The sequence below is a fragment of the Rhincodon typus genome, chromosome 2 (assembly GCF_021869965.1).
Source record: "Rhincodon typus isolate 14 chromosome 2, sRhiTyp1.1, whole genome shotgun sequence".
NCBI lineage: Eukaryota > Metazoa > Chordata > Chondrichthyes > Orectolobiformes > Rhincodontidae > Rhincodon > Rhincodon typus.
The window spans coordinates 108,828,324-108,843,098 of record NC_063333.1 but is presented as its reverse complement, the minus strand read 5'-3'; the positions used below and the strand labels follow the sequence as shown (position 1 = coordinate 108,843,098).

The 14,775-nt window shown below is 41.7% G+C and overlaps 1 protein-coding gene across 1 annotated transcript in view; it reads left to right on the top strand.

The window, feature by feature from the left end:
* Window positions 1–14,775, top strand: part of LOC109929826 (unconventional myosin-X-like) — a 420,890-nt gene that overhangs the window by 384,179 nt on the left and 21,936 nt on the right. The window contains exons 33-34 of the mRNA XM_048608752.1: window positions 7,383–7,587; window positions 7,924–8,060. Of these exons, the coding sequence (XP_048464709.1) occupies window positions 7,383–7,587; window positions 7,924–8,060 (342 nt within the window). The remainder of the gene's footprint in view (window positions 1–7,382; window positions 7,588–7,923; window positions 8,061–14,775) is intronic.

Genomic DNA, 14,775 nt, shown 5'->3' with positions numbered 1-14,775 from the left:
GTCCCCTGGTAATTGACCCCTCCACCCCAGGAAAAAGCCTCATACTTTCCACTCTAGCCATGCCATTCACAATCTTTATAAACTTCTGTCAGGTCACCCCTCAACCTCCTGCATTCCAGTGAAAACAAACCAGTCTATCAAACCTTTCTTCATAGCTAAAATCCCCCATACCAGGCAATATTCTGGTAAACCTTGTACATTCTCCAATGCATCCACATACTTCTGGTGGTGTGGTAACCGGAACTGTATGCAACCGATCGATCCTACAGCCTTCTCTCTCATCCAAACAAGTTGGAAAGATCTCATCTGTTGGACAGTTGCAGCTGAGACTTCTGCACTCTGAACCTGCCTCACTCACAGTCACACACTCCTGTACCTAAGTATTGACAAATCAGATGATCCTATCTTACAGGGTATGACCACCTCCTTGAATTTAGTGTCCAGGTAATTTTTATCCTCCCTGATGCATCACTGTATCTGTAACCTGAACTTGAAACCACTGATCTTAGTCAAAGTTCTTGCAGCTGCAAACACTTACTGGAGTCATCCTTCTTTGGATCATACTGGTATCCAGAAGCTCCCATATCCTGCAGTCATACCACATTACCCTGTCAATTTTAATATGTGTTTACTAGAATTCAAAATAAATAAATGCTACACTGCCCCTTCAGTTTATTACTGTCAGTTATAGGTTTGTTCCAACACCACATTATCAAAACTGCTCTCATGCAAGTCATGAATGAAACCCAGGTGTTTGAGAAAGGAAAAAGTATTGCTTCTGTTTATTCTTCTCAATCTTTTCAACTCCTGCAATGCCTTCCCACCATCAACCCATTGGGTGATACTGGATTCACCTGGTTCCATGCCCCTCTATTTAATTGTAGCCAAAGAATTAACATCAGTGGCTTCACTTCTCATTCCAGAACTTATCTCTGGTGTCCCACATAAGTACATACTTAGACTACCTGACCACTGAGATCCTCAAGTTGGCAGACAGCATGGCCTGGGACAACAAGAAAACCAATCCCTTTTCTCAATTGCGTGCTGTTGCTTAATGACATTATCTGAAAACAAGCGTCAGTTTCACATGCATCCTCGAGCTGGAATCCATGCAACTTGCAGAAGTGCTGACTACTGGTCCGTTATTCTCTGGGGTGAGGAAATCAGTGTACAACCTATGACACAGCAGATAAAAATGGAGAATGCACTGATATGATCACAATCTGAATAAAATAGTCAGGTCTATAAATAACAAGTTTTATTGTTATAAATGTTAGCAGGTAACTAATTAGCAGTAAAACACACATAATAAGCAAAAAGCAATTGCACAGTTTGAGCAGTATTTAATTAGGCCTAAAGGGGAGGGAGATATCACAGGCAGGGGAACTTAATTGACTGTGAGCTGAAGTTTCAGTTTCTAGACTGAGAGTTTGAATGGATGGCATGTCAACATGCTGCCTAGTTTGCGAACATATAGGGTAGACCAATAGCAATTTTCATAAGAGTGGATAGTATTTGCGCCCTCAGATTTTGCAATTCAGTTGCAAGAAGGTATGGCTGGTGTTTTGTTCCTCAAATGTCAACACAGCAAGACAAGGGTGTCTTTAAGTATGGGGATGGGAAAAAGAGATATTGAGGGGAGTCAGGCTTTGGTTTACAGGATGGGGCCATTTGTTGCCACAGTCATGTCAAGAGAGGCAGCTGCATCACTCATGGCACATCACTATTCAAGAAAGGATGCTTGAGTTTGAAATATAGCAGATCCAGCTGTATGTCAGTGGTTTGCAAGGGAGGGTCGAAGAAAAGCGAGTAGAGGTAAGCTGCACAATGATGGAAGGGAGGTCAAGAAGGAGAAAGGTCAGTGCCTTTGGTTCAGATTTGATGGTCAGATACTGTGTTGATTGGGACAAAGAGCTGGCTATCTTGGAAAGGTCATATTTGAAATGGGGGAAAAAAACATGATGGTAAGTGCCTATGGAATCCAAGACAGGTTGGCAAACTGGATCCAAAATTGACTTAGCAAGGCAAAGAGTGATAGTGGAAGGTTGTTTTTGTAATTAGAACCCTGTGATCAGCAGCGTACCATAGGGTTCAGTGCTGAGACCCATGCTGTTTCTTGGATACGAATGTAAAAGGTGTAATTAATAAGTTTACAGATGACATGAAAATTTGTGGCGGTATTGACAGTGAGGAGGAGCAGCAGTGAGCCTCAGTGGTTAGCATTGCAACCTCACAGCACCAGGGACCCAGGTTTGAGTCCTCCCTAGGACAACTGTTTGTGTGGAGTTTGCACATTCTTCCCATGTCTGCATAGATTTCCTCCAGGTGCTCCAGTTTCCTCCCTCAGTCCAAAGATGTACAGGTTAGGTGGATTGGCCATGCTAATGTTATGCGCCAGACCAAACCCCCTCAAAATACATTAAGAAGACAGGCTAGACCCTAACTTTTTCTTATTTTAAAGGCAAGTGCCAGGTGTTGCATTCCGGATGCAATTTGACAAACTACCAGTCTTGAAATAAGGCGCACTTTTTTTTCATACGCTACACTAAAATATAACAAAAGAAAGATGAAATTGGAATATCTTTACTCTATTGGAAAACTTAACAGAATAATAGATTATTTAACTACTAAATAGTAACTGTTCCAATAACATCCCATAAACACATCCTTGGCAAAGGCAAATTCAGTAAAATAGATTGTCTTATATCCAAATCTCCAGACCAGGAGGTCAACACATCAAGAGAAAACTCAAAGAGAGAGAGTAGCAAGGAGAGATGTACTGCAGCTTCTAACCCCAGCTTCAAGATTCCAGCAATTGCTATTGAAAAACTAAAACTAAAAATCCTGGTTCTGTGGGAGCTTGACCACACCCATTTAGGCTGTTTGAATTGTTCCAACTTTTCAAAACAAAACCCAAGGCTCCACAGGCTGTTCACTTTATTGGCTTTGGAGCAGACTACCCATCACTTCTGTCACAACCTTTCTTCATAACAAAAAAAAGACAAAATACACCTTTTAAAGCCATAGTAACGTCACACAAAATTGTCCATAATGTCCAGGGATGTGCAGGCTAGGTGGATTAGCCAGGGGGCGTGCAGGGTTGCAGGGATAGGGTAGAGGGTGGGTCTGGGTGAGATGCTGTTTGGAGGGTCGGTGTGGACTTGATGGGCCAAATGATCTGCATCTACACTGTAGCAATTCTATGACTCGATGAGGATGGTGTCAAGCTGCATGCTGATGTTGATAAGCTGGTACATTGCACAGAGCTATTTAATCCTGATAAGTGTGAGATGATGCATGTTGGAAAGTCTAGTAAGAGAAGGATTTGCACAATGAATAGCAGATCCCAAGGGAGTACTGAGAAACAGAGGGACCTTGTTGTGCAAGACCGTAAATCCCTGATGTTGTTAGCACAAGTGGATAGGGTGGTGAAAAAGGCATACGGGATGTTTGCCTTCATTGGCCATGGCATAGAATATAAGAGCAAGGAAGTCTTTTACAGCTTTGTAAAACATTTGTTAGGTCACAGATGGAATACTGTGTGCAGTTTTGGTCACCATGCTATCAGAAGGATATGACTAAACTGAAGACTCACCAGGTTGTTGCCTGGGATGAATTGTTTCAGTTATGGCTAAGCTGGGTTGGTTTTCCTTGGAGTGGAGGGGGCCGGTGGGGGGGTGGGGGGGATCTGATTGAGATATACAAAATTGAGATATAGACAGATCGTAAGACTCTTTCCCCATCGCCCTCATGTCTAAGACCAGAGATCATAGGTTTAACGTGAGCAGCAAGTGGTTTAGAAGAGATCTGAGAAAGAAATTTTTTTGGCTAGATGGTGGTAGAAATATGGAAAACACTGCATGATGGAAGCAGATACTCTTGCAACATGTAAGAAGCATCTTGATGAATACTTAAAATGCCAGAGCATTGTAGGCAATGGTCCAGCTGGAGGTAAATAGTATTAGTGTAGCTTTGGTGTTTGTTGGTCGGCATCGACATGGTGGGCTAAAGGGCCTATCTCCAATGTTATGTAACTCTGTAACAGAGGGAGTGTGCAAGTGAATGTGTTCCAGTTTCTGTCATAGTGTCAGTGTCAATTGACATATCTACCAAAAAGAAACTGCTATCTTGCTAGATATTTTATGCTATGAAGAAACCTTTGTTTTGGAAAGACGCCGCTGGAGTGGGAGGAGTCCAGGTTCTGGCCAATGGGAAGTCATACATTTCCATTGATCAACAGCAGATGACACAAAGTTGGTGGTATGGCAAATAGCAAGGAGGAAGCCTTAGACTACAGGCTGGAGAGATGGTTAGGATGGGAGATTTAGATGTCTGGGACATTAGCACCCTTTTTAGGGATGGTAAGACCTGTACAAGGTGGGCAGTTTGTACCTGAACCAGAATGAAACCGGCACCTTGCTCGTGCTGTCAGGGAAGGTTTAAACTAACTTGGCAGGGGGTTGGGATCCTGAGAGTTAGTTGAGCAGTGGGATATGCACAGCCAGGTCTGCAAGAGATAACAAGTGAATCAAGAATAATTGGAAGTATAGGCCAGTTAAGCCACAAGTTAATTTGACAAAGCTGGATAGCGTTTATTTTAATGCAAGAAGTCTTGACGACAAAGGCAGATGGATTGACAGTTCAAATTAACTCATGGGGGATGATGTCATTGCTGTCACTGAGACATGGTTGAGAGAGACGCAGGATTGACAGCTCAGTACTGCAGGATATTGAGTAAAGAGTCAAGACAGAGAAGGAGGTAAAAGAAGAGGGGGTATGACAGTATCGATCAGGGTATCAACGATAGCAATAAAGAGGGTTGAAAGCTTAGAAGGCATGGATAGAACCTAAAAACCAAAAAGGAGCAATCATATTGCTGTGAGTGTACAATTGGCCCCAACATTGTCAGAAATACAAAAACAGATACATTTCAGAGAAGTGTAAAAGTAATAAAGTAATGATAGGGGATCTCTACTTTCCTAACATTGACTGGGTTGTCATAGTGTAAAGGGTTGAGAGGAAGTGGAATTCTTCAAATGCATCCAGGCAAGATTTTTTCAGCCATTAGGTAGAAGACACTACAAGAGAGGACTGGTCCTGGCTGGACAAATGGTGGAAGTATCAAAGGGGGAGCATTTCACAGGTAGCGATTATAACTCAGATTCAAGATGATTATGGAAAAGGACAAGGATGGGCATGAAATCAAAGTTCTAAACTGGAGTAGGCTGATTTTAATAAGATCAGGTATGATTTGGCCAGAGTGGACTCGGAGCTGGAGTTGATACTTCAGTAAAGCTATGTCAGAACAGTGGAATGTATTCAAGAAGGAAATAAGGAAAGTACGTGGCCAATATGTTCCTGTATAAACAATAGAGGATAAATATAGAGATAAAGGGTGGAAAAAACAAATCCAGCAAACCTTGGATGTTGAAGGATATATAGAATTGGGTAAACAGAAAAAGAGAAAATGGCAGATACTGAGGGTTCAAAACAGTAGAAGTCCTAGAGAGGTATAGAATGTGTAAGGTAGTACTTCAAAAAAAGAAATTAGAAGAGCAAAACAGAGCATGAAAGGATAATGGCTCGTAAATAAAGGAAAATCCTAACTTATTTTGCAAGTACATCAAGGGTAAGCAAATAACTAGGAAAAAAAAGGGCTCATTATGGAACACTTGGAGTTGGAGGATTTGAGTAGGGTTCTAAATGAATACTTCGTGTTTGCGTTTATTAGTGAGTGGAATGATTTGAGCATAGAAATCAGGAAAAAGGGTTGTGATATTATTAAAGAAATTAGTATAGAGAGAGGAGATTGAATTGTCTGGCAAGTTTAAAAGTAGATAAATCACCAGGGACAGATGAATTGTTTTGCAGGCTGAGAGTGAGTCAAGGGAGGAAATAATATGGGCATTGGCAATACTTTTTTATGCCCCTCTGACCACAGGAGAGCTGCCATAGTGAAGGAAGGAGAAGGCAATGCATTTGTGGTGGGAATCTGGGGGGCCTTCTCGTATTGCAGTAGTAGTGTCCCTACCCCTGAGCCAAGAGACCCACCTGCTCCAGAGGTGTGTAATAACATCTGTGAACAGGTTGATTAAAAAAAAGTGCGTGGGAATCTGGAACCCTGTGCCTTAAAGGATCATAGAGGCAGAAACCTTCATAATATTTAAGAAGTGTTTAGATGGGCATTTGCAATGACGAGGCATACACGGCAATGGACCAAGTATTTGAAAAAAGGATTAGTATAGTTAGATGCTTGTTTTTGACTGAGCTTTATTAGGCCTTTATTTGGACTTCTATAACACTGATATCAATAGGCCGGTCAGATAGGCTGAACAGAAGCAAATGGAATTCAGTCCTGAAAAGTGGGATGTGATATGTTCAGAGAGGTCTATCAAGGCAAAGGAAGTACACAATGAATGATAGGACCCTAGAAGCAGAAAGGATCAGAGGGGCATTGATTGTCAAGTCACACAGCAGGAAAGGTAAATAAGGTGGTCAAGAAGGCATTTAATTAATCAAAACATTCACTACAAGAGCAAGGAGGTTATGATGGAGTTGTACATAATGTTGTAGTTGTCATCAGCTACTGCAGAAAAGATGTGACAGAACTAGAGAAGGCGCAAGAAGATTCACCAGGATGTTGCCTGGGCTGGAGTGATTCAGCTGTAAAGAGAGTAGTCTGTTGTTTTTCTTGGAGCAGAGAAGGCTGAGGACGATCTGGTTGAGTGTACAGGGTTGTGGGGCGTGGACGTGATAGATGGGGAAAAGCTTTTTTTCCGTTTAGTGGAGGGGTCAATGAGCAGGGTTAAGAGCAGGAGGTTTAGAAGAGATTTAAGGAAAGTAGTTTCTCCCAGACTCACTGCCATAAACGGTGGTAAAGGCAGGAGCACTTGAGGCATTTACACGAGCACTTGAAATGCAACACCATTCAAGGCTACAGGCCAACTGCTGGAAATCATATTTATAATAGTAGCTCCTTGACCTGCAAGGACACATTGGGCCATTTTTTCTTTTTGTTACGTTAAAACTCTGATTCTATATATGCTGTCAACTGCCAGGAATTAACAAGGTTATGAACTAATGCATAAATGAAGGAATAGGTATGGCATGTCTCTGAAAAATCAGTGTTGGTGTGTTGACCTGAACAGCCTACTCGTCCTGTGCTGTATATTTCAATGATTCTCAATATCGGATAGGGATAGAAAAATAGGATTTATATACAAGCGTGAATTATCTCGTCAAAGCCTTTTCACTCATTAATTAGATGTGCTAAGATATTATTTTAACATATTTCAATTGTGGTTTTGTTTTCAGCTCACAAATAGGTTTGTTGTGGTATCTACATAAGATGATTCAAAAGTTGCAATTTGATTTCTTACTAGGATACGTGACCAATTTCAAGGAGAATTGGAAAAGTATGCAGTATTCATATATGAATCATTAAAGAAAACTAAAACCAGGGAATATGCACCTTCCCGAGAAGAAGTCATAGCTTTGATTAACAGGCAAGAGATGACCTCTACTGTTTATTGCCATGGAGGTGGTTCCTGCAAAATCACAATTAATTCTCATACAACTGCAGGAGAGGTAAGGCTTCACGATAGAAGAGGGCTTGTGAAGTTCCTTCTTTGGTTGCCGTGTTGGGAGCTGTTGTAGTCCTAAATGCATTGAAACATTTAATAAACCTTAGTACAAACTGGTAGGATGTTATGCGCAGCCTTGTTATTATAGCTATTGTAGAAGGGGTGTTCCTGTATCCTGTAGACAGTGAATTTGAATCATGCATAAAATGGCTAAACCAAATGGGATAGGTAGGCTCACTATCTCTTTGGCAGAGTTTTATACAATGACAAGAAATTAAAATGGAAAATACAAAATAACTAACTGTAGGAAATAAATAAAATTTCATTCCAATTGTTGCAGGTTGTTGAGAAGTTGGTTCGTGGACTGGCCATGGAGGACTGTAGAAATATGTTTGCTCTCTTTGAACATAAGGGTATTACTGATAAAGCAATTGAAAGCAAAACAGTTGTGGCTGATGTTTTGGCAAAATTTGAAAAGTAAGTGCACGCCCCTTTTTTCCAGATTCTCTTTCAGATCTGGTTGATGTCAAAGTAGCTTTAATTATTATCTGTTTGTAGCTGGAACGTAATAATCCATTAATCCCAGTATATCTTGTTCCATTGGTACTATACTACAAAGCTTTAGATGTGGCCATGTTGTCCTTATCCCAAAAGAGTCATCATATGACCCCCTTGGCCCATTATTTCCTGCAGCAGGATTTCAGTGTTGAGTAAGGGTTTCAACTCTGTTTTAAGATCTGTTTCATTTTATGATCCAATTTCCTGTCTAGGTGTTGACATTGTGTGCCCATTGGCAGGGAATCCTCCAGGCATATCTGCAACCCAAGGGCAAGCAAGTCAAGTGATCATTGGGGTGAATTATGTATGTAATGGTTGGGAGGCCTGACAACATTTCCATCCAACCATTTTCGGTTGTGAACACCTTACCAATTTAAGTGCACTACTGCTTTTAAAGTCATTCACAGCAACTAGGGACCAACTTGTGACACAGGAGCTTCAAGGTTGTTGTTCATGTTAAAAGAAACATTGGTTTAAGGTGACCACAAAGGGGTGAAAAATGATGGAGGAATGGGAAAAGGCAGAGTGGAAGTTGAAGCTGAGATGATTGACCTCCAACATCCACAACCATCTTCCTATATGCCAGGTATGACTCCAGTCATAAAATCCCTAGAGTGCAGAAAGAGACCATTTGGCCCATCAAATCTGCACTGACCCTCATGAGATCACCCCACCCAGAACAACCCTCTCCCCATCCCATCCCCATAGCTCCGCCTGAGGTTTTTACCATTGGTAACCCATCTAATCTGCACATCTTGGGACTGTGAGATAAAACCGGAGCATGTGGAAGAAGCCCACACAGACGTGCAGAGAACATGCAAACTTCACACGGAGATTGCTCTCAATTTCCATTGATTCCAGTTTTGCTAGGTCTTCTTGATGCCACGCTCAGTTGAATGTAGCCTTGATGTCAAGGGCTGTCACTGTCAACTCACTTCTGTAAATGTCTCACTTCTTTTGTCCATGTTTGAACCAAGGCTGTAATAAAGTCAGGAGCTGAGTGGCCCTGGAGGAACCTAAACTGGACATCACTGAGAAGGTTATTGCTGAGCAGGCACTGCTTGATAGCACTGTTAGTGACATCTTGCATCACTTTACTGATGATGCCGGGGCGGCACGATGGCACTGCTGCCTCACAGTGCCGGGGAGCCAGGTTCGATTGCAGCCTCAGGCCAGTGTCTGTGTGGAGTTTGCACACTCTCCCCATGTCTGCATGGGTTTCTTCTGGGTGCTCTGGTTTCCTCCCACAGTCCAAAGATGTGCAGCTTAGGTGGATTGCGCACAATAACTTGCCCACACTAATTTGCCCAGAATTGTCCATGGATGTGCAGGGTAAGTGGATTAACGATGGAAATGCAGAGATAGGGATAGGTGGGTCTGGGGGTCGCTTTTCAGAGGGTCAGTGAGACTCTAAAGGCCAAATGGTCTGCTTCCACACTGTATGGATTCTGTGGGGCCTCTACATCCTTCTGTGGTGGAGAATTCCACAGAAGTTTTTTTCTCATTTCAGAACTGACTGATCTGCACTCTATCTTGAAACTATGTCTCTGGTTATAGACTTCCCAACCAGGGGAAGCCCTTCCTGTGTCTCGTCTGTTCAGCCCTGTTGGAATTTTATACATTTCAGTCAAATCCAAGGACAGTCTGCTGTTAGCCTATTGAACTCCCTCAATGGAAAGGAAGATAAAGCGAATCCAGGCATATAAGTAATGAAAATATGGTGAAAGGAGGAATATTAAAAAAAATGAGGATTTACATGGGAAGTTGGAGAGGCAGTGCTGCTGTATTAAATGAGTGCTTTGCATCTGTCTTTATCAAGCAAGAATATAGTGCTGCCTGAGTCATAATGAAAAAGAAAGCCATTGAGATATCGGATTGGCTGAAAACTGATATAAAGATTGGAAAGGCTGACACCGGGACTATAGTCACCAGGACTGGATCAGATACATCTGAGCTGACCATTGAAGAAATAATCCAGTAACAACAGATCAATTAGTTTAACTGAGCGATGCAGAAACTTGTAATTTGGAACAAATCAATAATCATATTGACAAATGAGAATTCATTTAGGAAAGTTAGAAAGATTTTCTTAAGGAGCATTGTGCTTAAATAATTTGAGTGTTTTCACAAGGTAACTAGCAGATTTGATGAGCATATGCAATTAATGTGATGTACGTGGACTTCCACAAGAAACTGCCACATAGTATTCTTGTCTGTAATCTCCGTAGAATCAAAGGGACAAGAGGGATACAAAATGGCCTGACTGATTGGAACAGAATTGTCATGGCTGGCTATTTCTCTAATGGAAGGACACTAGATATTTGGGGCCCCTAAGGGTTGCTGTTAGAACCACAGCTTTGTTTATCATGAGAGTCAGAGGCCTACAGCTCAAAAAAGGTGCTTTGGCCCATCGTGTCCTTGCCAGTTAAAAAAACAACTACTTACCTATTCTCATCCAGTTTTCCAGTATTTGGCCCATAGCCTTGTATGCCTTAGCATCACAAGTGTACATCTAAATACTACTAAAATGAAACAAGGGTTTATGTCTCTATCATTCTTACAGGCAGAGAATTCCAGATTTCCACCACCCTCTGAGTGAAAATAATGTTCCTTTCATTCTTTCTAAATCTCCTGCCCCTTAACTTAAATCTGTGTCCCCTTTCATTGATTCCCTCCTAGTATGGGGAAAGTTTCTTCACGTCTACCCTATAAATTCCTTTCATAATTTTATAGAACTCAATCATGTCTGTCTTCAGTCTTTCCTGTTCCAAGGGAAATAACCCTAGTCTATCTAATCGCTTCATATCTAAAACAATCCAGCCCCATGATGTCATGGTAAATCTCCTGTGCACCCCCTCCAGTGCAGTCACATCCCTCCTATAACATGGTTTCCAGAACTGCACACATTACTCTAGCTGTGGCCTAACAAACTCTTTATACTGTTCCATCATAACGTTCCTGTGCTTAATCACTATGCCTCAGCTAATAAAGGCAAGCATCCCATAAGCCTTCTTTATCTAACTGTCCTGGTACTTCAATGGAACATGCACACCAAGGTCCCTCTGAACCTTGGTGCTTCACAGGATCCTTCCATTCATCATATATTCTCTTGCCTTGTTTGTCCTTTCCAAGTGCATTACCTCACTTTATCCAGAATGAATTCCATCTGCCACTGACCAGTCCATCTGACCAACCTGTTTACCACCCCACCAATATTTGTATCTTCTGCAGATGTACTAATCAATCATCCTAAATTCATAGAATCATTGAATCACAGAATTACTACAGTGTGGAAGCAGGCCATTTGAAACAGGTGTATAGACCTTCTGAAGAGAATCCACCCAGATCACCCCCCACCCTATCCCTGTAAACCTGCATTTCCCATGGCTTTTCTTTGATTTGATTTGGTTTGATTTGATTTGATTTATTGTAGTCACATACCTAAGTACAGAGAAAAGCTTTGTTTTACAAGCAGTACAGGCAGATGATAGCATTCAAGAACATACAGATCATAGGGTGCTTAGAGCAGGGTATACAAGGTTACAGCTGCACAGGAGGTACACAAAGCAAGATCAACATTTGCAAGATCTACATTATTTGAAGTTAGAGAGATCCATTCAGCAGTCCAATAACGGCAGGGAAGAAGCAGTTCTTAAACCTGTTGGTGCATGTGTTCAAACTTCTGTATGTTCTGCCTGACGGAAGAAATTGGAAGAGAGCATTACTAATGTAGGATAGATCTTTATTGACAGCCTTTCCATGGCAACGGGAAGTGTAAATGGAGTCCATGAATGGGAGGTTGGCTCCCGTGATGCACATCTTTAGACTGGGAGGAAACTAGAGCACCTGGAGGACACCCATAAAGACATGGGGAGAATGTGCAAACTTCACATAGTCTCCCAAGGCTAGAATCGAACCCAATCCCTGGTACTGTGAGGTAGCAGTGCTAACCACTGAGCCACATCTGAATCGTTTATGTATTCCACAATCAACAAGGTCCCAACAGTGATCTCTGCAGGACTTTACTGTGCACAGGCTTCCAGACACAATAACACTCCTCGACCTCAACATCTGGTTCCTACCAGTGAGCCAATTCTGGATCTAATTAGCCAAATTTCCTTTGATCCGATGGGATCTTATGTTCGCTTTCAGTCTCATACGGGACCTTATCAAAGGCCTTGGTGCAGTCCAAGTAGGCTTCATAAAATGCATTGCCCTCATCTATACATGGTCACTTCTTTGAACAATTCAGTCAAGTTGGTCAGACATGACCTCCACTTGACAAAACTATGCTGACTTTCTTGCCCAATCCCTGCGTCTCCAAGTGCAGATTAATTCTGTCGCCCTCAATTGTTTCCAATAGATTCCCCACCACTGACGTTAGATTGACTGGCCTGTAGTTTCCTGGTTTATCCCTCCTTGAATAATGTAACCACATTGGTCTTCAGTCCTTTGGCACCTCTTCTCTGGCGAGAGAGGAATTTCAAATTATTACCAGCACTGCTGCCCCTGTTGTTATCTATCTTATTGTATATTCATGGCCTAGATCTGGGTGCATGAAATACAATTTCAAAATTCACTGATATAAAACTTGGAAATAATGTACACTTGAGAGGATAGTGACAAACCTCAAGAAGGCACAGAAAAGCTAGTGGAATGTTTGTACACATGGCTGGATAGACATGAAAGGAAAAGGTGCTGGAGTTGCATTATTAGTTAAAGAGGAAATTAATACAATAGAACGTTAGATCTGACGATGTGGAATCTGTACAAGTAGAGCTGAGAAACACCAAAGGGTAAAATTCATTAGTTGGGGTTGTATATATGCCCCCAAACTGTTGGGCTGATGTTGGGATGGCATTAAACAGGAAATTGAAGGTGTATGCAATAAAGGAACATTTGTAATTATGGGTGACTTTAATCTGCAAATAGATTGGGAAAATCAATTAGTAACAATATTGTAGAGCAGTGGATAGAACATAGAATAATACAGCACAATACAGGCCCTTCGGCCCACGAAGTTGTGCCGAACTTTTCCCCTAATCCTAAGGTCTACCTAACCTCCACCCCTACCTTATACTATCATCCATATGCCTATCTAATAGCCGCTTAAATGCCCCTAATGAGGCCGACTCCACTACCCACTCCGGCAATGCATTCCATGCGCCCACCACTCTCTGAGTAAAGAACCTACCTCTGATGTCTCCCCTATATCTACCTCCACTCACTTTAAAACTATGCACCTTCATAATAGTTACCTCCACCCTAGGAAAAAGTCTCTGGCTGTCTACTCTATCTATACCTCTGATCATTTTGTACACCTCTATCAAGTTACCTCTCATCCTTTGTCGTTCTAAAGAGAAAAACCCTAGCTCTCTCAACCTTTCCTCGTAAGACCTTCCCTCCATTCCAGGCAACATCCTGGTAAATCTCCTCCGCACCTTTTCCAACGCTTCCACATCTTGGGTTAGGGTTAAGGTTCAGTTGCCAGAAGGACTAGAGTGCTAAGTTGACAGGCAAAAGAAGCAAATATGACATGAACATTTTTATGGTGCAACTGTTAGGATGTGGAATGTGCTGCTTCAAAGTTAAAAGAGAGCAAAATGTTGGAAATAGCATCAAGTCTGCTGCATCAATGGACAGAGAAACAATTAATTTTTCATGCCAAGGACCTTCAGAACTGAAGGAAGATGGGCATTGAGCAAAAAAAAATGAGGTGGAATAAAATGGAAGGTCTGTGATAGGGTGAGGTTAAATGAAAAAAAGATTTCATGGTCCAAAAGCCATGACCTGGCAGTGATTACCACAAAGAAACAAAAGGTTTATCCAGCGTAAGGGTGACTGGCAGAATAATGAACAGCTGTGTTTGAAAGAAACTCATGAAAGATATGATTAAGACTGCACAGTAAGGGTAGATAAATAAAAGAGAGGGACAGAGTTTCTGATCTGAAATTGTTGCACAAAATGCTGAATCCTGAAGGCTGTCAAGTGTCAAAACAAGACAAGGAACAGCACCTTGATCTGAAACATCAAATTGGATTTTCACCAAGTCAGGCTGACTTGGGGTCATTTAATGGTAGGTTAGACCTCAATTCCAGACCATCACCTCCATTCCTGTTTCTAGCTAATCTTTGCTATTGTTGTGATGTTGATGCAACAAAAGCGGAAGGATACAGGTAACCCTCCTACATGTAGCGCTCTTGCCCTTAGCAGCTCAATTCATGGGAGTAGGTAGTCCAGTGCCTTCCACAATTTCTGTGGAGTCATTCCATACAGAATGTATAAATGGTTACTGACCTGCTCGAGGAACCATGATTGACAAAGAATCCCGTTCCAGGTGGAGAGCAAGGATTTAAAAAAAAAATCACCTGGTGCTGGAATTACTTCATTGACAAATTTTGAAATAATATCTGTTGTTTCAGTTTCAGTAGTCTGATGCTGCATTGTAAGGCTTGAATTTTCATTGCAGGCGATCATATGGCTCTGCCCTGCGCAGGTAAATTGACCATTGCATTCACCAGCATTCTTTATAAGTGTTGACATGGATTTGTGTTCTTTGGGAGAAATACTCATTCATTTAGAACTGAAAGAAATACTGCTAAGTAATGATCTAAAGTGGCATCAGGTTCACTTC